Source organism: Phacochoerus africanus, chromosome 15, assembly GCF_016906955.1.
Source record: "Phacochoerus africanus isolate WHEZ1 chromosome 15, ROS_Pafr_v1, whole genome shotgun sequence".
NCBI classification, from domain to species: Eukaryota; Metazoa; Chordata; class Mammalia; order Artiodactyla; family Suidae; genus Phacochoerus; species Phacochoerus africanus.
In genome coordinates, this window is record NC_062558.1 from 77155606 (window position 1) to 77181733 (window position 26128).

Sequence of the window (26128 nt, forward strand, 5' to 3'; positions counted from 1 at the left end):
AAAAGGCAAATCAGGCTCCGTGTTGCTAGAACCGGTTTGGTAGACCCACTCGCCTGATATGCAGGTGGGAACTCTCAAGGGCATGTTTCTGCTGAGCGGACCAATTCCCTTCACTGTCAGTATGGCTCACTCACTGTCTTTTCCTGCTGCTTCTAAAGTGTGAGTAGTTTAATTTATATCTTCTATAGATGTTTATCAGAAATATTTTTCATGAACAATACACTATCTCTAATCTATAGACTTTTTTTTTTTTTTTGCCATTTCTTGGGCCACTCTTGCAGCATATGGAGGTTCCCAGGCTAGGGGTCAAATCGGAGCTGTAGCCGCCGGCCTACACCACAGCCACAGCAATGCCGGATCCGAGCCGTGTCTGCAACCTACACCACAGCTCACACAGTGCCGGATCGTTAACCCAATGAGCAAGGCCAGGGATCGAACCCACAACCTCATGGTTCCTAGTCGGATTTGTTAACCACTGAGCCACGACAGGAACTCCTATAGACTTTTAATAAATGGGCCCCAAATCAGTGCCTGTCTCTAATCAATAGGCTTGTTACCTCCTACTTTAGCTCTCATTGAAAGGCTGAATTAAGATAAAATAAAACTTTGCTAAAGAGAAGACAGGATTTATGAGCTTGAATATTCTTTTCTCCCCTCTCTCTCTCTGACCCTGTCACTCACAACCTAACGCTCACAACAATTACCCTGATTCTGAAGTTCATCTAAGTCCATGAAGCGGCTGGGATGAGGGTTAAACCCTTTAGCTGCCTCTAATTCCTTTTCCCGTTTCCTTCGAAGTTCCTGTTCCTGCGCCCTTCTGGCCACCTCTTCTTGCAATTCATCCAGTTCACTTTTGGAAGGCATCTCCCCACCTGGAATATAAACAAGGAAGAAGATAAGTCGCCACATTTCCATAACCGAGAGTAAGCACTTGCTGTTATTTATGGCCACTGCACTGCTTTTCCTTTGTAACTCTTGGCTTCAATGTGGAGTTTATCTTTGAATAGTGCTTTCCACTATGAGTTTCAGATGAGACTTGAGCCATGAATAATTAATATTATCATCATTGAGTGCTTTTTTCTGGCTGCACCCACAGCATGCGGAAGTTTCTAAGCCAGGGAATGAACCCAAGCCACAATAGTGACTTGAGCCATAGCTAACACCAGATCCTTAACCCACTGAGCCACCAGGGAATTCTTATAATTGAGTGCTTTATAACAACAATAACAACATGACAACTAACACTTGTTGAGTATTTACTATGTGACAGGCATAGTATGTAAATTTACACATATTATTTCATTTAATGTACATACCATAATGTATAAGGTTAATACTATTATCACCCACATTTTAGGAATGAAGAAACTGAGTCATAAAGAGGATAAATAACTTGTCCAAAGTAAGAAAGATGGCAAGTGACAGAGCTGAATTAAAGTCAGATAGGTTAAATTCACAAGCCATGCTTTTAACCCTCAGGGAGCATTCTCTACCACTTGCTGCCACCGACTCACCAGGAAGCCTCAAGCAAGTCAATTTCTCCCCCTTAATTTCCACTACCTCTTTAGTGAGTTTGTAAAATATCCATAGTAGTAAAAATTTAATTTTATCAGTATTCACAGATGGACCAAATAGATCTAAAACAATGGCTGTCCATGATACATTGAATGAAAAATCAAGTGACAGAGTATGTATAGTACGACTTTTATTTTTTTCTTTTTTTGTTTTGTTTTGTTTTATTTTTGTCTTTTGTCTTTTTTGTTGTTGTTGTTGCTATTTCTTGGGCCTCTCCCGTGGCATATGGAGGTTCCCAGGCTAGGGGTTGAATCGGAGCTGTAGCCACCGGCCTACGCCAGAGCCACAGCAACGCTGGATCCGAGCCGCGTCTGCAACCTACACCACAGCTCACGGCAACGCCGGATCGTTAACCCACTGAGCAAGGGCAGGGACCAAACCCGCAACCTCATGGTTCCTAGTCGGATTCGTTAACCACTGCGCCACGACGGGAACTCCACGACTTTTATTTTTAAATGATAGTAATAAACTTATTTATACACTTATACGAACATAGAAAGAGATGTAGAAAGATATATACCATAATGGTGACACTGGTTCCTTCAATTTGAGGATGCAAAGGGCAAGTTACTGAATTGGTGAACTCATTTTTCTGTAATTTTTTAAAAGGGTGATCAAAGTCACCAGATAAAAAAATAGGGTTTATTACACAAAGAGGATAGTGAGGTAGTATGGTATGTGAGTAATTTATTCTAACTCCTTGCTAAATATCTTTTACCAGTTGGGGGATCCAGCTGGTGAATTCTATCCAACTTGTCCAGAATTAGGGCTATCAGTAAAATCATGAGACTCAATCTTTACTGTGCTGAAAAATTACTGGCTATCAAAGAAAAGAGAAGGGAGAATAGGCTCGTGCAAAATCACAAGTTTCTCAAAGCAATGTAGTTAATATGAGACAAATTAAAATGTGGGAAATAGGGAGTTCCCATTGTGGTACAGCGGAAAAGAATCCGACTAAGAACCATGAGATTACAGATTCGATCCCTGGCCTCGCTCAGCGGGTTAAGGATCTGACGTTGCCATGAGCTGTGGGGTAGGTCGCAGACGCAGCTCGGATCTGGCATTGCTGTGGCTCCAGCGTAGGCAGGTGACTATAGCTCCGATTAGACCCCTAGCCTGGGAACCTCCATACGCTGTGGGTACGACCCTAAAAAGGACAAAAGACAAAAAAATAAAATAAAGCGTGGGAAATAAACCAAGCATATAATTTTATTAGGAAGCATGAATTTCTTCCATGTGTTTCTCACTATAACCTATTCCCGCCCAGGATTTCAGAGCTTTCTGCTTTTACAGGCATTGTTCTGCTTTGCCAGATGTCAGCAACCTAAGGCAATCATACTTAAAAGAGAGTTCATGCCTTTTTACTCCTGCTGTATACTTCCCTTTCAGCCACCTCTAAGAACCTTCAGTGGCCATCAAGAAAACTGGTAAAGAACTTATATATATGCATGACTAAGTCACTTTGCTGTCCAGCAGGAATTGACACAACATTGTCAATCAGCTATACTTTAATTAAATATATTTAATTATACATTTAAAGAAAAAAGAGAACTGGTGGTCAGGCCAGTGATGTTCCTGGTCTCACCTCTACAGGTTAGCACATAGTATTCTATCCTCATCTCCCTAATGAGCTGGACACATATCTATACACAGAAGCTCATTAAATCAGACCATAGTTAGGTTTCTTCCCACACACTCTACTCCCAAATGGTCTAAGAGACCAGGGAAAAAAGGAAATACATCTTTCAGAGAAGATTGATCTCTAAGTCAGACGAGTAGATCCCAGAAGTCCTCAGCTGATTAAACAGTGTTAAATACTCACAGTTTCTCTCAAGCATTACAAAACATCTCCATGCTGGGAAAACTACATAGTTACCTCAATTTTCGGCTCTGAGTAAGTAAAGGATGTATTTATTTTATTTGTTTGAATATGAACTATAAATATGTGTGTGTGGAAAGAATGTAAAAAGGATACTAAACCTATAACCACCTCAACTCTCTCTACACTTAGTGTCTCATACTTAAAATTCCAATATTCCTTTATCTTCAGGCTTTGACTTGTTAAAATGCTTGTTTCTCTTAGAGAAAGCATACTTTAAACTATTTTCAGTCATTTACAACTAGTGTCAGAGAGTCAGATCACTCCTTTAGAACTTACCTCGTGAAGGAGGCACACAGGCACATTCAAAAAGGAAAAACAATGACTGCAGTAGCTCAGGTCACTGCAGAGGTATGGGTTTGATCCCTGGCCCAGCACAGTGGGTTAAAAAAAGATCTGCACTGCCGCGGTTCCAGTGTTATAGAGGCAGGGGAAAAAGTAATTTTGACCTGCTTATTTCCCAGTTTTACCGACAGCCTACAAGTTCCCCTTGTTTTCTCAATTCATAGTACTAAACAATAAAAAATCCATTACCAAGAGGATGCCTCTATACCAAAGAAAGCCCTGGGACTTATTCTTCTGAGGAAAGCAGGTGCTACTAATTCTTTATCATATTTCTGTTCCTTCCTGGTGCCACCAGGGCTCTCTTCAGGGTGGAAAAGAACAACCAGGCAAGCCATGACAGAGAGCAACAAAAAAAAGTAAATCCAGAGATGAAGCCGATCAAATGCCTTCACATTTACATTCTGATGGGATACCCAAAATACAATTGTTCTCTAATTTCAAATGTGATCAGATTAGGCTGTTTTCTAAACAGATTTGGCCGTAAAATTCAGTTCTCCAAATCTCATGTCCTTTTGCTTACCTGATGGGGGCTGATTCTTTGTCCAGCCACTCCTGGATGCAATGGAGTCTGCCTCTAGGATGCTGCTACTGTGAGACTTTGGGATGTGACGCCAGGAAGGTACCAACCCAGCTGATCTCTTAGCATTTGGATCCCTTCAAAAGAGAAACTAGAGTCTAGTGAAAGCATCAGAAGGCTGATAACTAGCAACATTCCTAGGACCAAATTCCCTCCAAAAACAGATAAAAAAAAAAAAAACCCACCAAAAAACCACAAAACATCAAACTAATATAATCAAAAATATCTGCTAAATTACTGAAAAATTGAAATACCCACTTGTTCCATCTTATCTCACCTCATTCACTTTTTTTTTTTTTTGCATCTAGCACAGTATCTGGCACAAAACTTATTTAATGAATTAATAAACAAATGCTCTCATATGGACTGCCTTCCTCTTTCTTACACTTTTGTAGCATCTTCACATGTATAAAACTGAACAGGGTCCTGTGGCCAGGGAAGAGCAGTGGAAAAGTATGAGGATATGGTTATCACTCCTCTAGAAGATATCACTCCTTTCAAAGCAGCTACACTATTAGGAAACTTGTCTCTGAGGCAATTCAGTAAAAGCAATGTATGGAGATTTAAACTTTATAAAGTAAATGGGCCGTATGTACAGGGTGCAGTGACCACTATTAAACTGTCATCCTTATCTTATGGAATTATGAATATCATTGGCTTCATAAGATACAGAATCTCCAGTGACCCTCAAAAAAAATCCTAAATAACAATTGGATTTTCTCTCTAATCACAGGATTACATAAGTTTTGATTCACTAACTCATTCTTTCATTAAGTTATTTACTAAACAAAGTAGTAAATAACTTTAAAAGTTGGAGTGCCCTTCGTGGCTCAGTGGTTAACGAATCCGACTAGAAACCATGAGGCTGGGGGTTTGATCCCTGGCCTTGCTCAGTGGTTAAAGATCTGGCATTGCCGGGAGCTGTGGTGTAGGTTGCAGACGCAGCTCGGATCCCGTGTTGCTGTGGCCCTGGCGTAGGCTGGTGGCTACAGCTCAGATTTGACCCCTAGCCTGGGAACCTCCATAAGCCACGGGAGCGGCCCAAGAAATGGCAAAAAGACAAAAACAAAAAAAAAGTTGTCTCTCCTTTCTCAAACACCTTTGCTCTTTCTCCCAGCAGAGGGTGGTGTTGTCACAGAAAGTTGATTGAACACAATACTTTGCTTGCCCACCAGATGGTAATAAAGTCCATCTCTCCACTGTCAGAGGAGAAAAACCTCTTTCTTGGTGGCACAGATTTCTATAAGAGACAAAAGCCAAACAATACCTGCAGACATTGGAGCTCTCAGGCAAGGCTGCATCCAGACTGACAGGGCTGCTGCTGTTCCTCTCACTGCTCTCATAGCCAGATTCCATTCGCTGGATTAGGCGAGGATGCTGCTCTAAAAGGTGACAGCCTGGCCGTGCTGGGCCCCAGATCTTGTACTGGGAGCTTGGTCCACCAGTTTTAATGTCATAAGCAGGTGGTTTGCTTAGTTCGTCCGGAGCAAATTCTTTAGCTATCCCAATCAAAGGACAAGTGTGAAAAAGGAGGTAGATTTACCATCTGCCTCAAATCAAGACATAACTAACCCCTCCCTCTAGTTACACTTTTACTGAACTCATACCTCCGAATTTTTACCCTTCAAGGTAAAAAGGTACCTTGCCAAGTCTACTAGAAAACCCAGGGTTGTTTTTTTTTTAATACATAAATCAACTTTATTCAGAAACTCAATTCTTCCCGGACTATTTCCCTCACCTGAATCCTCTGAAAAGGGGCTAAGCTGGGTATAGCCACAGTGCTTCCTTTTGTCCTTACTAAAGATACTGTCAATATTCAGAGACTCCCGTTTGGGTCTCCATGTTGGACGATACTTGCTTGAAGAACTGGATTTTGACTCACTGCTGGTACTCTCCACTTCCCAGTCAAGAGAGTGTAAAGGCAGATTCCGAGGAGGTTTTTTGTCAGTCTGGTCTCCTCCCCTCCCTCCACAGGGAGTTCCTAGGTTGGTCTGAGAAGTCAGGGATGGTCTGTTATGGATCATATTACTGACTGTTTCTTTAAAATCCCTTAGTCTGTTGGTGCCGCTGGATGACTTGGAGGCATTCCTGGGAGCCTGTTTCTCTTTCAGTGTTTCTCCTAAAAACACAAAGAATGAAATAATTATAAATGTCTAAAGTCATCTTGGACACCTGCAGACAGGAGAAGCCACAGGCTGAAGTGTGACAAACAGATGAATAAAGAGAAGTTATGCAGGGTGCTTGCCTTCACTGTGGTAGCCTGAGGCCTGTGGCTCATCACCTTTCCTCCTGACCCGGCCAGAGCTTCTCTTGCGCTCTATCAGTGACCCTTTCTTGGATGGGAGTTTCTGATTACATTCACTATCAGTCAGGTGGCCTGAAAAACACAAAGAAATGGGGGTAAGCTGGTATCTGAGACTGACTTCCATCCTCTTGAGAACGTATTCTCCCTCTGGGATTTTTAGCAGTGCCACAAACTTAGTGGATCAGAAGTTGCAGAGGCCAAGGCCATGTGACTTAGCAGGAAGCTCTCAATACATAAATGCAGAAAAGATAAAGTATTTAATGGGAACTTCCAAATATACAATGTCTCCTGAGCAATTACCAATCTCAATTCTGCTCATAATCCTTCCCAGAGACTCAGGACACCTTACTTGGTAGTTTTTAAAAGGCCAAAGTTTTAAAGATTATAAAAGAATGTCATGTACCAATACATTTTCACTCTCATAAACTGAAGACAGAGCTTTCCTTCTATTTTATTCACCAACACACACCAAGTAAAATTTTTATAATACTTGGTATCATTCCAGGTACCCCAGCCTTCTCCCCAAGAGTTGTGATTGTACATGGTTTTAAGAACTAGTTCTAAACATTCCTTAAATATGAACAATTTCAAAGGACATTTGAACCTTGAATAATTCTCATCCCCAGCCCTAACCTATGCTTTACCAAACTTGACTTCACCCAGAGACTATACTTCCTAGTTCCTCAATGCTAATCACTGGGAAACTTGGGAAATCTGGGCTCTTTTATGTAACTTGCCATACTTCATACCCACAGTATGTGAATATATGAGTATGATCTGACAACAGCAAAGGTCAGATTCTAAAGGACATAATCGTCTAAGGTGCTAGAAGCCAGAGATGAATTAAGCAACTGAATTAAAGTGGAAAAATCCCTTAGGTATCTGAAATGTCTGAAAGCTAACAGAAATTTGTTTTCATATGTTAGTTTATGAAATACCTACATATTCAGCTATCAGCAGTGTAATGATGGGGCTACATATTTTCAATTATCCATGCAATCCTGTATTGCTTTTATCCAATCATTTGCTATTTCTGGGCCCATAAGAAAGATTTAAGAAATGAAGAAATCCGTTAGAACAACTAAATCTACAAATATTAAACCAATGGGCATGTTCCCCTATGCCCAATCATTCATAGACTCTTAAAATACACCTGCCTCTCCTGGAAAATATGCCTTATTTACTTATTGACTTGGTTTCTTGCTGGTTCACAGTTTCAGAAATATAATCTAAAAAAAAAAAAACAATCACACTTTGTAGCAGACATCTATGCACTAGTCCTCAAAAGAAATCCAACATGAATCCAACGACATGTAGACCTCATTTGGATTGAGTCAAACAAATCATTAAAAAATTATGACATTTTTAGGAGTTCCCGTCGTGGCGCAGTGGTTAACGAATCCGACTAGGAACCATGAGGTTGCGGGTTCGGTCCCTGCCCTTGCTCAGTGGGTTAACGATCCGGCGTTGCCGTGAGCTGTGGTGTAGGTTGCAGACGCGGCTCGGATCCCGAGTTGCTGTGGCTCTGGCGTAGGCCGGTGACTACAGCTCCGATTCGACCCCTGGCCTGGGAACCTCCATATGCCACGGGAGCGGCCCAAGAAATAGCAACAACAATAACAACAACAACAACAAAAGACAAAAAGACAAAAAAAAAAATTATGACATTTTTAGAAGTTCCCATTGTGGCTCAGTGGAAATGAATCCAACTAGTAGCCATGAGGTTGTGGGTTCGATCCCTGGCCTCGTTCAGTGGGTTAAGGATCCAGCACTGCTGTGAGCTGCGGTGTAAGTCCAGATGCGGCTCGAATCTCTCCTTGCTGTGGCTGTGGCGTAGGCCAGCATCTGTAGCTCTGATTTGACCCCTAGCCTGGGAACTTCCATATGCCGCAGGTGTGGCCCTAAAAAGGAAAAAAAAAAAAAAAAGACATTTAAAAAAAATTATGACATTTATGAGATAATTGGATAATTGAACACCCATTGGTTATTAAGTAGTTTTAAGGAGTTATTAATATTTTTAAGTGTGATAATGATATGTTTAAAAAATGATTCTTTTAGAGATACATACTGAAATATTTATGGAAAAGGTGATATAACATCTGAGATTTGCTTCAAAATAATCCATGAATAGGGGAAGTGACCAGAGGTACAGATAAAACTAGATTGGCCACAAGTTATAATTATTGAAATAGGTGATGGGCACATGAAGGGGCTGTATATTATTCTGCATACTTTTGAATATGTTTGAAATTCTCTATTAAAAAAAAAAATGTCATGTGCAGGATGTAAAGCACCAACCTAGGGCCATGGGATCACTAATTCCCAAGTGTCTGAGAGTATGGGCACTATTCTATACCTCAGGCGATGAACTTTTCATCTCAGTAGTCAGTCACTCACTATTCTTCCTATTATGCCCTGTAATGACTTCTTCCACTGACAGAGGCACAATCTTATACAGATTAATATAGCAATTGAAGAATGGTCTCTGTGTGGAACTCACAATAACCAACAGGCTAGCTTTCCATTCTTCTGTTTCTCTGCCCTTCAGCAAGCCTACCAATGTGATGAGCAGGTTTTACCACCCATAAATATGCCCTTTCTCTCAAAGCCCTTCACTTGAAACAAAGTCTGGCATGAGAACACCACGAGGTGCAAGACCACAGGGATTTAATGGAGCACCATGAGAATGACAGGGATGGAACAGGAAAAAAGCAGTTTTCAGAAGAAACAATCACATCAATAATCACATTACAATGGTCTTTATTGATTGACAGGACCATGTCCAGTGGAACATCACCATTCATTCAGAATTATGTTGCTTCTTTTCTTCCCACTCAGTTACCCAAGTTCTCTGCATTTCCCCTTCTGTATGACAAACATTTCTGACTTGCCCCAATTCTTTTTTCTTAGGAGACCCTCTCTGCAGAACTGAATCAGGCAAGCAGGGTCCACTGTATTAGTCCCTACCTGTGTCCCGACTGCTCTGAGACGTGGAATCATTCTCCACATTATAGATGACTGTCCCCTGAGAATCAGAAGAGAAGTGACTGATCACAGACTCATGGTGGGAGTGTTTGTAGGGATAGCTCTCCGTTGAGGAATCTGTTCGAGTATCACTTGAGATCGAGGGCTCCCTCCCTGAGGGAAGGAGACACATGCAAAGGTGAGGAAAGAGAGGACAGTGAAAAGAGACAAGGCAAAGAGCTGGATGGCAACAAAGGTCCATAAGGTAAGAACTTACTAGACAGAAGGGTGAGAAGGCTATACCAGAGCCAGTCTTCCCAACACCCAACTTCAGATAACCCAGGCACACACACAATTCCTCCCACTCCTGCCCCTACCTTGCTGAAGCCCTCACTTTGCCTGCCATTGAGAATAACTGTGGGGCTTTTAGAAAACCTATGGGGGAAAAAGTAGAAGAAAGGAAAAGTTGTGAAAAGTAAGGTCTACTTAGATGGAGAGTCCTAGGCCGACCTGGTACACATAACCAGTTGTTTCCCTATCCCATAATTTTTCTCCGATACTGCCAGAAAAGTCACTTTAAGAAATATAGTTGACATCACAAATTATAAGCACTTGTAATATCTCTGAGACATTGTAAGGCAGTTATTTCTACTTTAGTGTGAATCAGTTCAATTAGACTACTTTCCTCTGAATACCTAGCTGAGAGAAGCACAACAGTGGAAATGTGACTGAAGGAAGAAGGAGAGCAAGTCTAGGCAGGACACAAGCGTAGGAAGAACATACCAAGCAGGAGGCATGTATAAAAGGGAGGGGAAAGGGTTCCAAAGACAAGTATCTTCTCTTTTGAAATTATACTCAGGGCCAGCCCTAGATCCAGAAGGGGAAAAGAACATTTCTTTTCCCTCCTTTTAGGAATCAAGCCAAAACCATTAGGGTTATATTTCTAGTATAGGATGAGTTTCTATGGGATAGCCTGAGACTTTAGCCCATCAAGCTGCAAATTGTTTCTACAGGAAAACATGATTTAAGTTCCAAACAATTGAATTAGAAGTGAACGACTGAGTCATAAGCTGAGGAATATTGCTACTGCACTTGGCATTTTAAAACAAAATTCTCTCTGGAGTTCCCTGGTGGTGCAGCACATTAAAGATCTGACATTGTCACTGCTGTGGCAGGAGTTTGATCCCTGGCCTAGGAACTTCTGCATGCCACAGGCATGACCAATAAAATAAAATAAAATAAAAGTATCTCATCTCAAACAAAATGACTAGCTTTATAGTAACATACTATTTTTCTGGTATGTCACTGTTAAACTGCTAGTAAGAATCAGTCACCTTAGCAATATTAGAAGATTAAATAGTGAGGTTTCTCTCACAAACTTAACATCTCAGTCTAAATCAACACAATCTCCTTCTCACGTCTGTTTTGTTTTGTTTTTTGTTTGTTTGTTTGTTTGTTTTTGTCTTTTTCCCATTTCTTGGCTGCTCCCTCGGCATATGGAGGTTCCCAGGCTAGGGGTCTAATCAGAGCTGTAGTTACCAGCCTACACCAGAGCCACAGCAACACGAGATCCGAGCCACGTCTGCAACCTACACCACAGCTCATGGCAACGCCGGATCCTTAACCCACTGAGCAAGGCCAGGGATCGAACCCGCAACCCCATGGTTCCTAGTCGGATTCATTAACCACTGAGCCATGATGGGAACTCCTCCTCACTTCTGAATCGGGGTCAGATTATCTAGGTAACACATTCTTGAACACTGGAAGGAAACGAAGGCTGGCACAACTTGGGCTTCCGCACAAGTTGGCACTTCTTTCTTATCTCAGGGATAAGAAAGAAACTGGGTTCCTCCAAGCTGGGTTCTGTGCTAGGCTCAGGGCTGAGACCCAACTGTCCAGTGATCACGTTGGAGGGGGAGGGAGAAGTAAAGGGCTAGGCTGCTCACCTGAATCTTCACTATCGTAGCACGTCCTGCTGTATGACTGGAACTCAACTTGGGGGGGCAGGTCCTGGGTAGACACTGGGGTACCCTGGGGGTCTGCATAAAGCAGCAGCAAAGGCTGATAATGCCCCTTAATGCATTTGGTCACCACATCCTTCCATTTGGGCCCAATCTGAATCAGAAACAACCAGAAAGGCATGGCAAATATACTTCATATCCACAATTCAACACATATCTTTCTGTTCTATTTTTAAAGAAGATAAAAGAGATGAAAAGACAAGAGCTGGCCAAAGAGACAACAAAGGAGATCTCAGACCTAAACTTAATAGAATTTTTTGTTGTCTTTTTTTGTTAAATCCTTTTAGAAAGCACTAAAAACCCTATAAGAGATAGGAATAATGAATGAAATTACTTTCATTTCTGTAAAACATCAATTCAATTGTGAAATATGAATAAAAGTTCTCAAAGCTGAATATGTCATGTAAGGTGAATTCAGCTGCCTTGGTGATCAATCTTTTCACAGACATCAAATAAAAGTCCTTGTTTGAAATCTGTATTTTTATAATTTTATCCTAAATATTAAAATCATTTTTATAAAGCTAAAGATCAGGCAGAAACACTCTCACAGACTGAAAAATGACATTCCATTTCAGAGTTCACACACAGCAGGACATAAAATGTCAAACTGCTTAGAATAGACAGCTGAACCCCTCAGCCTTAGCTTTGTGCCGGATTCAGCGCTGCCACGGCAGTGGAAAAGAGCGACAGAATAGCCATGGAAACAACAATCCAACCAAATCCCCAAACTCATCCTCTCTGAAGTTTGAACCAGTCGCATTCTTAGATGATGTGCTCTCGGAGTCAGAAAACTAGCATAGTGCTTATTTCATAACGGACATTTAATAAATTTATGACAGTTATTTTAACTGAAACACATTTATATGCCTTTTACATACAAGTCTTATTTCATATTTTAGAAGGCAGGTATTATTTTTCAAATAAAAACCTAAAGCTCAAAGAATTTATGTAAGTTGCCCAAAATTAAAACAGTAAAAAAGATATGAAGAGAATCAGAGAATTTGACAAAGACTTTACTATTTGTGGCAGACAAATAGTAAAGACTATGTAAGATCCATGGATTGGTATAGATTATAGTCAGCAGTCTCCTAGCTACTGGCATCAAAAGAGGGTTCCTTACTGAGGCAGATCACCTAAACCAAACTACTTCAGCCACAGACTCTGTGGTTTAGATAGTACCAAGTTTCCAGCTTTAAATATCATCATAGCCTTATTTTCTCTACAGAATCTGTCAACCTAGGATAGAGTACTTCAGGGAGATAACAATCAGAGAATAATTCATAACAGCCCTAAGACAAAGTATTATACACTGTTAATTCCAAGATTTGGAATTTTGAACTTCGTGCTAAGCTTATAACCTAACTTGAGGCATTAGACCGTCTTTGCTTAAACCAACCAATTAACATATTTTTCAAAAAGCCTTTTCACTCTAAATACAAAACTGTGCTGAATGTTTGATATAGGGGTTTAGAAAAAACAGTAGAAGGTATATTGCTCCTATCCTCAAGGATCTTATTACTCTGTTGTTAAAGACAGGACTGATACTCTCATAAATTCAATAGATAGGCAGACATTAAAATTATGAAAATGAATCACTGAAGACAAATAACTGTAGTTTTTTGTTCCAGTCACCAAACATGTCAAGAAGGGCTTAAATATTCCTACCTCCTTGACGTGAGCATCATCAAAATACATCCATTTGCGGATCTTTGTTTGGAAAAAGAATGTAGAATAATGTTTGCCATAGTAACAGATCATTCCGACTAAGTACAGTTCAGACTGCTTGGCCCGGTCATCTGTCACTCTGAAAAACAGCTGTGGGGAAAGAGGAGAAAGGAAAGAAGAGTCACATAGTCAACCCTCTCACATTATCTCTCAGCAGACTCCATCATTTCTTAATTAAGCTACTGACTTGCTTCTCTACCCTTCAGCTAAGATTTTTTGCCAGTCCACATTAATCATCAGAAATGAACCTAAAAAGGCAAAATTTAGCAAAAAGTAAGACAGATAATGGCCTACTGGTAAGGTCATAATGTTTCTTCATACCTTTTAACAATATTTTCTTGCTGGGGCCTATCATAGGAGAGTCAGAAAAGTTGGGAAAAAATAAAATAAAGAACACTCTCAAGTTTCAAAAGATATTTATCAGCTGGTCCCACAAATAAAAATTTCCTGCTGATAAACTAAGTAAAGGGTAAGAAAGCCCTTAAAAGGAACAATCTGGAAGTTCCTATCGTAGTTCGGTGGAAACCAAATCTGACTAGCATTCATGAGGACACAGGTTCAATCCCTGGCCTCACTCAGTGGGTTAAGGATCCGGCATTGCCGTGAGCTGTGATGTAGGTCACAGATGCAGCTCAGATCCGGTGTTGCTATGGCTGTGGCATAGGCCAGCGGCTATAGCTCCAATTCGACCCCTAGGCTATGAACCTCCATATTCCCCAGGTGTGGTCCTAAAAAGACCAAAAAAAAAAAAAAAAAGAACAATCTGGCCATCTGATCTGCTTACCAGTATTTCAGTTCCTAGATGTCCAGCACTGTACTAAGAGACATAGAAAATAACTGAAGAAAAGGACTCTTGCACTGAGAAATTTATTTGGTTGAGAAAATAAGCATAAAAATAAAACAAAACTAGAACAGAACAGAATACATAGGCTATAGAAATTTAGAAAAATGAGATTTTATTGTGTATATCGTGTCAGAGATTCCCTGGCAAAGAGACATAAAATAAGATCCCAGATAAGTCACTTATCCTTAACTATAGCTTAATGACATTAAAAAATAATAGCAAGGAGAGTTTCCACCGTGACTCAGTGGTTAATGAAACCGACTAGTATCCATGAGTACTAGGGTTTGATCCCTGGCCTTGCTCAGTGGGTTAAGGATCTGGCGTTGCCCTGAGCTGTGATGTAGGTCACAGATGCTGCTCAGATCCCACATTGCTGTGGCTGTGGTGTAGGCCAGCAGCTGTAGCTCGGATTCAACCCCTAGCCTGGAAACCTCCATATGCTATGGGTGAGGCCCTAAAAAGACAAAAAAATAATTACAACAGCAAGGGATCTCCTTAGTCAAAGGACCACCTCAGAGGAAAATCAGTAGAAAGGAAAAGCATAGAACTTCTAGCTCTTCTCTTGAACTGAAGGGAAACCCTGGCTAGTAGGGCATGCAGCTGATAAGGTAAAGACTCCAAGTCTAAAGTCTGTTTACCTATTTCCCTGCAGATGCATGGAAAACCCACTAGAATTCTCATCCAAACCACTTCTTTACCTTCCCAACAAACCATTAAGTTTATAATGGTTCCCCATTATAAACTTAATATTCTAGGACTCGAATCACCAGCTTCTACCTCCTTCACCTCCCAATAGTAGCTCTAGTCACGTCTCTGCAGACTCCAGCCACTGCAGTCAGATTCTTAACCCATTGCACCACAGCGGGAACTCCTGAATTAACTGATTTTTATCAGTAGCTAAGCTCTGCCCATCCATTCAAGGCCAAGATCATATCATGTCTTCTAAAAAGCCTTTGCCACCCATGCAAAGGAGGTATGTAAGCATGGACATCCATGCACATGTATAGGTATGTATATACACAGTTTATTTTCCAAAATTCTTTTTTTTTTGTCTTTTTAGGGCCCCACCCATGGCATATGGAAGTTCCCAGGCTAGGGGTCGAATTGGAGCTGCAGCTGCTGGCCTATGCCACAGCCACAGCAAGGCCAGATCTGAGCCACACCTGCAACCTACACCACAGCTCACGGCAACACCAGATCCTTAACCCACTGAGTGGGGCCAGGGATCAAACCTGTGTCCTCGTAGTTATTAGTCAGGTTTGTTACCGCTGAGCCACAATGGGAACTCCCAAAATTCTTTCATATCTGTCATTTAGGATATACCTTTGTGTTCAAAGTCCTTTTCCCTTGAGGAATACTAAGATACAAAAACACTAAATGAGAGATAAAGATAACTAACACTCACATCACCCAGCTTAAGGCAGGTGCCCAGGCTGTGAATGACATCCTCTGCCAAGTCTGAGTGGTCTGAGTCCCATACCAGTCCTATTGTGATAATCTGTGGAGCGTTCATCAACACACGGCGAATCCGAATCCTCTCTCCACAGTTGCTCTGAAATACATACATGAGGCTAGTTTGACATGTTTCCCACTGGCTCTGCCTCAGTTCCCCTCCCCACTCTGAACCCCACCCTTGACTTAACTCACCGGACAGTTCCGCAGATCCCCCATGGTGCTGGCATTCTGCAGCAGCTCACCAAACATGCTTGGTGAGGGTTTTTCTCGTCTTTCCAGCATACAAATAGCCTGATTGCTTCAAGATGAGGAATTGAATGGGGATGACATTGGGACTTGTACAGAGTTATAAAGCAGACAAATCATTCATGCAAATTCCTAACTCACATGTTTGGTTTTCTTCCTCTGCCCACAATGCCAAAGACCCTTGTCCTGACCAGCCTTAGTGTCCCACAAACACAGTGAGTACCTCTGCCTGTCCCCAGATCCAAAGCTCATAGAATCCCCACTCCTCCTCCCACTTTGCTGGCCAGAACGGAGACTAAGAAAAGGGGAGGGAGAGGAAAGAAGGAGAACAAAAATTATTTTTAAATTATTGCTCTGAGTTCCTACAATGGAGCAAAGACTCAGCAATAAGGATACGAGCTATTTGAGTGCCTTCAGTTTAAACTTAGTCAACTGAAGGAGTGCCTAAGAATACAAACAGAGAACCCTGTAAGACTCACCAAAGGGAAGTGGTGGAGATATAATGCACCATCTGGATGAAAGGCAGCGGATCAGAAGTGGCGCCACAGCTAGTACATACACACTGAGCCCGGGGAGAAGAAAGGAAAACCAGCAGCCACAGTCATTAACTGTTTTGGCACCCATTTGACACCCTACATCCCAGGATAAAGTGTTCTTGAAGAAAAGGTCTAAGAAGTGATGGGGATAGAGATAAGGTTCACCTGCTCAAACAATGTCATTGCAAATTTCTGGTGGGAGATGCAGTGTTGGGCAGTACATATATCCTCTTTGGTTTCATCAGCAATGTGGAAGTGAATTCTCATCAGGAGGTTTTCCTAATAAAGAACAAAAGCAGTATATCAATAATACTTAACAAACAAAAGTACAAACTGGTTGGCAATTTACTCAGAGAAACTGTAATCCTCTTGGAAGGTAGGAATACCTCTGTTTTTTGTGTTTTTTTTTCTTTAATTTCTAATTTGAAATAAATATAAATTCATAGAAAATTTCAAAAAAATTGTACAGGGGGTCCACGTACCCATCACCCAGTTTCCTCCACTGGTGACATCTGACATAACTATAGTACAATATCCAAATCAGGAAATGGGCATCAGTGCAATCCACAGAATTTATTCAGATTTCACCAGTTTTACATACATTTATGTGTGTAGCTCTATGCAATTTTGTCATTTGTATACTCATGTAACCATTCCCACAATCAAGATATAAAACCATTCCATCACCACAAGGCTCCCTCATGCAATCCCTTTATAACTTTACTTGCTCAATTCCAGCCCTAACACCTAGCAACCACTAATATGTTCTCCTATCTCTGTAATTTTATCATTTCAAGAATGTTACCTAAATGGGATCATGTAGTATATAACCTTTTGACATTATGGTTTTTACTCAGCTTGATACCTTTAAATCATTCAAGTTGTTGCATAAATCAATAGTTCAGCCCTTTTTTATTGCTGCACAGTATTCCATGGTATAGAAGTACCACAGTTTGTTTTGCCATCTACTCATTAGAAGCATTTGGGGAGCTCTTACTGTGGTGCAGTGGGTTAAGAATCTGATGGCAGCAGCTTGGGTCATGATAGAGTTTCGGGTTCAAACCCTGGCCTGTGCCATGGGTTAAAGGATCTGGGGTTGCTGCCACTGCCACGCAGATTCAATCCCTGGCACAGGAAATTCCACATGCCACAAGTTCAGTTATTTAAAATATATATATATATAAAAAAATTATAAAAAAAAATAAATAAATAAAAATAAAAATAAAAGCATTGAGAACTTTGTCTAAATACTCATGTTGCAACAGAAGAAAGGGTGGGGGAAAAAATGTAATTGTAATGTATACATGTAAGGATAACCTGACCCCCTTGCTGTACAGTGGGAAAATTAAAAAAATTATAAAATAAATAAATAAATAAAATAAAATAAAAAATAGAAAAAAATAAAGCATTTGGGACTTTTTAGTTTGGGGCTATTATAAATAAAGCATCTGGGAGTTCCCATTGTAGCGCTGACTAGTAACCATGAGGATACAGATTCAATCCCTGGCCTCACTCACTGGGTTAAAGATCGGGCATTTCCCTGATCTGTGGTGTAGGTCACAGATGCGGCTCGGATGTGGTCTTGCTGTGGCTGTGGCATAGGCCGGCAGCTGCAGCTCCAATTCAACCCCTAGCCTGGGAACTTCCATATGCCAGAGGTGCGGCCCTAAAAAGACAAAACAAACAAAAACCCCACAAATAAAGCATGTATGAACATTCACGTACAAGTTTTTGTATCAACACACATTTTCATTTCTCTGGGATACACATTCAGGAATGCAACCGCTGAATCATGCTAGTTTCCAAGTTTATTTTAGTTTTTTTTTTCCTGTCCTCAGAAATATTTGGAAAGTTTTATTAAAATGTTTTGTGTTATCTTTTAACCAACACCAAAAAGAGGAAATTTTGCAACTGTTCCAAACAAGAGAGTCACTTCAGAGAGGAGCTGGCATGTGTGTTCAGGATTGGTGTCTACTTTCCCAGGCTGCTCTTCCCATCCTGGGGCACCCTAGGCTTAGACAGCCAGTCCCAGGAGCTGGCTTCCTAGGAGCCCTGGCTGGCCTTGGAATGAGTGAGTGAGCAAACCCCTATCCTCAGGAAGTTTAGTTTTTTACCAGTTTTCCTGAGTGGCTATAACATTCTACATTCTCACCAGCAACAAATCAGCAATCCAGTTTCTCAGGAGTACCCCTGATTTTAGCCTAGATTTTACCCTGTAATGAGATGTATATCATTCTCAGATTGTTTAGTGGTTGTGCAGAGGCTTTTGAAGGTGAACGGATAGAACCCAGAACTCAGAAGAGTGAGGGTCATCTACTAAAAGCTACTGGGAGTAATGTAGCGATCTAAACAGCACATCACACTTGTGCTAAGGACTCAACTATTCTGTTTAATTATCTTCAGTAACACAGGAGTTCTCAAAGTGCAGTCCCCAGATTAGCAGCATCCATATTAGCATTACCTGGGCACTTATTAAAGCTACTCTTAAGCCCCAATCCAGATCTACTGAATCAGAAACTCAAGGGAGTGGGGCCCAGTAACTTGTATTTTAACAAGCCTTATCTCCTTTGAAGGTGAGAGCTACTGTTCTGTGTGGTAACAAGCACAAAACTACCTTAAGCCTGAAGGAAAAAGAATAAACCTACTAGGCAATGCACACTGCATTAGCAAAGATAGCTTAGAGCTCTGAGAAACTAGTTCTAATTGTAAAGACCAGGAGCACAGTAAATACTATGGTAAAGCAGCTAGTCCCTGATGGAGACCATCAACAGTCTCACCCAAATCAAAGAGGACCAGAGGCCAGCACTTACAAAGCACTCCGCAGCATCATCCATAATTCCCAGCTGGAAACGCTGTTCATCCTGAAAAGTCTTTGCCAGAGCACTGCGGAGAGTGTCAGATGGAAGCACTTTTTCACTACTACACTGAAACTGGTTAAAGATTCCCTGTAGGGAAAAGGTTAGACAAGGGGAAAAATACAGTGCTGTTACTGAGTTTCTACACACCTCAGTCTGTCATGCTAGCATTTCTGTACTTACAGCTATGGAATCAAATGTACTTCCCCTAAGTTGACATGCTTGTGGTTATTAATAAAAGAGTTAAAAATCAAGATCCATAATAAAGAATCTTTACTTTTTGTTCTTTCATCTGAGTGTGACACCACCATCAAGGACATATTAAGACAGATCAAGGTCATGAGTTAATGTAATGCAGTTATCTCCTTTCCTCTGATATAGACAGAGGTATATTGTCTACTGCAAAAAGATAAATTACATATAAATGAATTGGTAAATTATTCTCTGGGGGCTCATCCTATGAAACTTGGTCCCGTTCTTTTAAATTGTTTACCTACATTAAATTACCAAAAAATAAAATGAGTGAAATAACAAACATCTATATATCTAACCCCTAGAAACAAGAAATCCATCATGTTTACTTCCACTCTACAGATAAAGCTAAAATCCCATTTCAGACCAGCCACTCACTATCACTACTCACTATCAAGAGTTTGTTGCACAACCTTCTGTTTTGAATACTTTTACATATGTATGTACATGTATATGTATATATCCCTTAATAACACATAGAATGCCTGTGTGTATGTATTTTTTGTTTATGTGAAAAAGGATCACACTAAAGTGTTTCCATTGTGGCTCAGCAGGTTAAGAACCTGACTAGTATCCATGAGGATGTGGGTTCGATCCCTGGCCTTGCTCAGTGGCTTAAAGATGCAGACTTGCTGCAAGCGGTGGTGTAGGTCGCAGATGTGGCTTGGATCTGGCATTGCTGTGGCTGTGGCATAGACTGGCAGCTGCAGCTCCAATTGGACCACCTAACCTGGGTACTTCCCTATGCATAGTTGTGGCCCTGAAACAAACAAAAAAAGTATCACATTGAATTTTACTTTTTTTGTTTTCTTTAGGGCCACACCACAGCATAGGGAAGTTCCTAGGCTAGGGGCCACAACCACAGCCAGAGCAACACCAGATCCGAGCCATATCTGTGACCTACAGCACAGGTCACGGCACTGCTGGATCCTTAACCCACTGAACGGGGCCAGGGATTGAAACCACATCCTCATGGATAGCATAAGAGTTCCTGCTGTGGCTTGGAGATTAAGAACTTGACCAGTATCCTTGAGTACGCAGTTTGATCTCTGGCCTCGCTCAGTGGGTTAAGGATCCAGCATTGCTGCAAGTTTCAGTGTAGGTCAGCAGCTACAGCTCTGATTTGACCCCTAGCCCAGGAACGTCCATATGCCACAAGTTCGGCCCTAAAAAGAAAAAAAAAATTCAGCATCATTTTTGAGGTTACCCACATATTTCATATCTTTCCGCTGCTGTATAGTATTTTTTATCAGGTTACTATATCATACCTATTTATCTATTCTCATCCTTTTTTTTTTTTGTCTTTTTGCCTTTTTTAGGGCCACTCCCGTGACATATGGAGATTCCCAGGCTAGGGGTCCAATTGGAGCTGTAGCCGCCGGCCCACGCCAGAGGATCTGAGCCGCGTCTTCAACCTACACCACAGCTCATGGCAAGGCTGGATCCCTAACCCACTGAGCGAGGCCAGGGATGGAACCCACAAGCTCATGGTTCCTAGTCAGATTCATTAACCACTACGCCACGACAGGGAACTTATCATCCTATTTTTGTTGTTTCTGACCGCACTCACAGCATGCAAAAGTTCCAAGGCCAGGGATCAAACCCTCACCACAGCAGTGACCAGAGCCAATGCAGTGACAATGCTGGATCCTTAACTCAATGAGCCACCAGGGAATCCCTATGCATTTCTTTACTGACAGATATTTTGGCAATCTCCAATTTTTTACTATGCCAACTTAAATTTTCACCACTTCATGAATATGAATAAACTTCTCCTTATCTTTGTCAGAAATTACTAAAGTCAGACTTGTTAATTTTAGTCTTTCTAACTACATTTAGTTTTTCTGGCTCTTCCCTGAGTACCACTTGTAGCAAATACCTTCTTCTAGTTTTCTGGTGTCTTTCAAGTGCAGCAGTTTTGTTTTGTCTTGTTTTTTTCTTTTGGTGTATTTAAATGTATCTATTGTCTCCATCTTTACCTTCACCTAAAACAATGATTAGGAGTTCCCGTCGTGGCGCAGTGGTTAACGAATCCGACTAGGAACCATGAGGTTGCAGGTTTGGTCCCTGCCCTTGCTCAGTGGGTTAACGATCCGGCGTGGCCGTGAGCTGTGGTGTAGGTTGCAGACGCGGCTCGGATCCCGAGTTGCTGTGGTTCTGGCGTAGGCCGGTGGCTACAGCTCCGATTCAACCCCTGGCCTGGGAACCTCCATATGCCTCGGGAGCGGCCCAAGAAATAGCAACAACAACAACAACAAAAAAAGACAAAAAGACAAAAAAAAAACAATGATTAATGTGATATCCTGAGAATGGAAACAAAGAGTGGTGACAAGTGGCATCTGGATTGGGGTGTCCTTCTCAAGTGGTATCAGACCTTCCACTCAGAGATTGCGAAGTGCTCCTTGACATCACAAGGCTCCGATCTAGACAAAACCACCCAGACAAACAACTCAACCAGCAATGAGTTATATATCAACATGCCAAAGAATGTCACTCGCTTCAAATCCTTGTTAGTAATTTCTTCAGATTAAAAAAAAAATTCCGGAGTTCCCATCGTGGCCCAGCGGAAACAAAAATCCAACTAGGAACCATGAGGTTTCGAGTTCGATCCCTGAGGTGGGTTAAGGATCCGGTGTTGCCGTGAGCTGTGGTGTAGGTCACAGATGCAGCTTGGATCCTGCATTGGTAACTGTGGCGTAGGCCAGCAGCTATAGCTCTGATTAGACCCTTAGCCTGGGAACCTCCACATGCAGGGAGTACGGCCCTGAAAAGACAAAAAGACCAAAAAAAAAAAAATTCCAAGTTGGAGTTCCCACTGTAGCACAACAGGATTGATTGGCAGCATCTCTGCAGTGCTAGGACACAGGTTTGATCCCTGACCCAGCACAGCAGTAAGAATCCCGCATTGATACTGCCACAACGTAGGTCACAACTGCTGCTCAGATTTGATCCCTGGCCCAGGGACTCCATATGCCATGGAGCAGCCAAAAAAGAAAAGAAAAAAAAAAAAATTCCAGGGTTATTTTTCAGACTTACTTTATAAACCTGCCTATGTGAGCTAAGAATAGAAGGTCTCACCAACCTAGAATGGCTAATTCTTTTTTTTTTTTCTTTTTGGTCTTTTTAGGGCCGTACCTTGCAGCATATGGAAGTCTCCAAGCTGGAGGTCCAAGAGGAAACACAGCCACCAGCCTACGCCACAGCAACGCCAGATCCGAACCACATCTACAACCAACACCACCAACCAACACCACAGCTCACAGCCACACCAGATCCACAACCCACTGAGCGAGGCCAGGGATCAAACCTGCATCCTCATGGACACTATTCGGGCTCGACACCACTGAGCCACAACGGGAACTCTCTAGAATAGCTAATTCTTTGTCCTCATTTTACTTGATATTTTACTTGCAATAGCTTGGTCACTCATTCCCTTCAGATTTTTATTCAAATATTACCTTCTCAATGTAATATTTCATGGTCACTCTATTTAAGATTGCAAGCTGTACACACTCTTGCCAAACCTCACTTTTTTTTGGCTTTTTTAGGGCTGCACCCAGGGCATATGGAGGTTCCCAGGCTAAGGGTCTAATCGGAGCTACCAGTGCCAGTAACAGGCACATCGGATCTGAGCCTGGTCTGCGACCTACACCACAGCTCACCACATGACAGATCCTTAACCCACTGAGGAAGGCCAGGGATCGAACTCGCAACCTCATGATTCCTAGTCATATTCATTTACACTGTGCCACAAACTCCCAAACCTCCCACTCTTACTTGTTTTATTTTTCCTTGTGGTACAGTTACCACAAGGAAATACATATCATGTATTTTACTTACTTATGGTCTAACTGGACTCTCTAGATTATAAGGACAGAAATTTTTGTCCTTTAATTCCTTGCTACACTCCCAGCACCTAGAATGATACTGGCAGGTAAAAGGCAACCAATAACCAGTTTTAAATTAATGAATAAATGATGTTATATGGGTAGGTCTTATTAAGGGAAAATATTAAGTCCCTTCTCTTTTTTTAAGCAGATAAAAGAATCACCTAGAAAAGATAAAAACTGTTCTTAAAGTAATGCACAATGGGACTAAATCTCCTTCTGTTCATTTCAAGTTGGAACTGTTTTCGTCACTCTATTCCCTTACTAGCATCATCCCACCTCATAAACATTGAACATCTATCCCTACAGCAACTTGGGAGAAATTTACTGTGTAATCTACTATCATTTCCCTACAAACAAGTCCATTTGACATGGAGGAGGTAGGACCAGTAAAGCATATTTAGTATTATTTAATAAGCTAGGATGTGGGGGAAAGTCTATTATAATTACTTTAAGATACTTTATTTTTTTAACATTTTTTTTTCTTTTTCGTTTTTAGGGTCGCACCTTCACCATAGGGAAGTTCCCAGGCTAGGAGTCAAATCAGAGCTGCAGCTGCCAGTTTATGCCACAGGCACAGCAATGCAGGATCCAAGCCACATCTGCAACCTACACCACAGCTCATGGTAACATGGGATCCATAACCCACCAAGTGAGGCTAGGGATAGAACTCGCATCCTCATGAATACTAGTAGGGTTTGTTACTGCTGAGCCATGATGGGAACTCCTATGTTATTTTAGATTGACCTAGAACATTTTCACAAATCTATTTTAGAATCAAGTAAAGGTTGGGGAAGACCTTCCATAATTTGCTGTCAGAAGCAGAAGAATGTCTATCAGTGACCCCTTAAACTAGACCCAAAGGAAAGGTCTATGACCACAGTTAAACACAAAAGGCAACTGGATATCTGCCAAGTGACCAATGAGATTCTGGAACTTGGGGAAATGTGAAGAAACAAAGAAAAAGGAAGATGGAAAAAGAAGTAGTGACTGCTTTTACATATGGTGATCTGAACACTTGATGAAATATTGAAATAAAATCACCTCAGCTTGGCAATACTTGTAATTACTATCATACCCCAATCTGCTGCTCTTCTCAGTTATTAAGGGTAAGACATAACTGTTCACAAAGGCTCCAACTCTAGAGCAAAGGATGGATGAAGTCTGATCTTTTATTCAGAATCCAAAATTGGTTCTGAAACAAACCAATGGAAAATTAGTTCCAGGATAGTTCTGTACAAATATAACATATGCAAGCTACAGCCCCTTTAATCTTTCTCAACTGGGTTTCCTCAGGAACTAAGCCCTAATACTCTAAGGCATCAACAGTTCCTAATGGATTAACTTCTCTCCTATGCATACCACTAGTTATGTTACCATCCTAGAGAGAATTAAGAAAACAGTCACACAAAATACTGCGTCTGGTAGTTCATATGACCCTGTTTGAGAAATGACAGGGCTCCACTGAGAGACGGCATAGAGTAGTAGTTCCCAGCCCTGTTACTTACCAACTATATAAACTTGGACAAGTTACTTAACTTCTCTAGACTTCAATTTCCTCTTTTAACAGAAAATTAATAATAGAATTTACTTCCTAGGGCTATTTAAGGATTAAATAAGTTATCTATATCTCTATCAGCTGTCTATTTATATATTAGCCTGAAGTCTGACAGTATGAAAGTGCTAAGTGTTAATTATTATTGTTATCATCCTGTTTGGGAGTCATTTTGGGTTAATGTCTACCACTGACCTATGAAGAGAGGTCTTGAATCAGAAATGTTTCTACCTTAAACTACCATCCCAGTGTCTGAGATCTGGGTATAAACGATGTATTCTAAAGAGACAGATTTCCCATGACCTAGATAACAAGGGTTTTAGTACTTAAAGGGAAAGACTTAAAAAGTCAGAGCTCTGCCTGCCCCCACAGTGGATATGCAATCTGGGTCTTGCGTTCAGTGGCATTGTCTTACTCTAAACATTGTTTAACCTCTTAATTACAGACAGCTTTCTCCATACACACTAAGTATCTGAATGTATTCAGAATAGCCTCTGCCTGCATCTTCTTTATTTTCTTATTTTAGCTATTGTTATCAGTCTTGCTCTGCTATTATTAGGAAGAAGCAAGTGTATCAGGGATGAAGAATCCTGAGCCTGCCCAGCATGCATCTGCGGAGCCGCAGCTCTGGAAGAAGCTGTAGCACAAAGCCCCTCTGTTAGGGCAGCACACTAACCCCTGTGTGTCCCTCTCACATGAGCAGAAGGCTGGAACTGGCCTCCTCCTGTTCCCTTTTTCACCCTCCTCCCACCTTTCCCAGAGGGAGATCCTGTTCACACCAAAGAAAGCCAAGAACATTTAGTTCAGCAATAAGAACAGGTGGTAGCACCAATAAGGAACAAAAACTGGTATTCTTCCAATTGCTGAGTTCTATGGCAGAAAGGGAGAAAGGGCAGGAAGAACCAAAACCTAGGAATCATTTTCCCCTGTGGGGTCTCCAATGGTTTCATTTCAATACACAGAAAATCCACCTTTGAGATTTCTCTCTGCTCTTCTTCACAGAGTGAAACCAAAGAGGTCTTCCTTTTCATTTTCAGGAAAAGGCAAATTACTTTTTGCCTATTGACTATTTTCTTAGATGCAGTACAAAAGCAAAACACTTTAACG

The 26128-nt window shown here is 41.3% G+C and overlaps 1 protein-coding gene across 19 annotated transcripts in view; it reads right to left on the reverse strand.

The window, feature by feature from the left end:
* The window catches only part of USP54 (ubiquitin specific peptidase 54), a 139965-nt gene that overhangs the window by 22260 nt on the left and 91577 nt on the right, over positions 1-26128 (reverse strand). For 16 of the 19 annotated variants that reach the window (XM_047759711.1, XM_047759714.1, XM_047759713.1 and 13 more), the window contains 13 exons: positions 19283-19417; positions 16638-16751; positions 16416-16498; positions 15883-15988; positions 15641-15787; positions 13332-13481; positions 11592-11760; positions 9649-9819; positions 6622-6753; positions 6115-6495; positions 5644-5875; positions 4320-4453; positions 705-872 (listed from right to left, as the gene is read on the reverse strand). In XM_047759711.1, coding sequence (XP_047615667.1) covers positions 705-872; positions 4320-4453; positions 5644-5875; positions 6115-6495; positions 6622-6753; positions 9649-9819; positions 11592-11760; positions 13332-13481; positions 15641-15787; positions 15883-15988; positions 16416-16498; positions 16638-16751; positions 19283-19417 — 2122 coding nt within the window. The remainder of the gene's footprint in view (positions 1-704; positions 873-4319; positions 4454-5643; positions 5876-6114; positions 6496-6621; positions 6754-9648; positions 9820-11591; positions 11761-13331; positions 13482-15640; positions 15788-15882; positions 15989-16415; positions 16499-16637; positions 16752-19282; positions 19418-26128) is intronic. The other 3 variants (XM_047759718.1, XM_047759715.1, XM_047759716.1) reach the window with 1 other exon arrangement.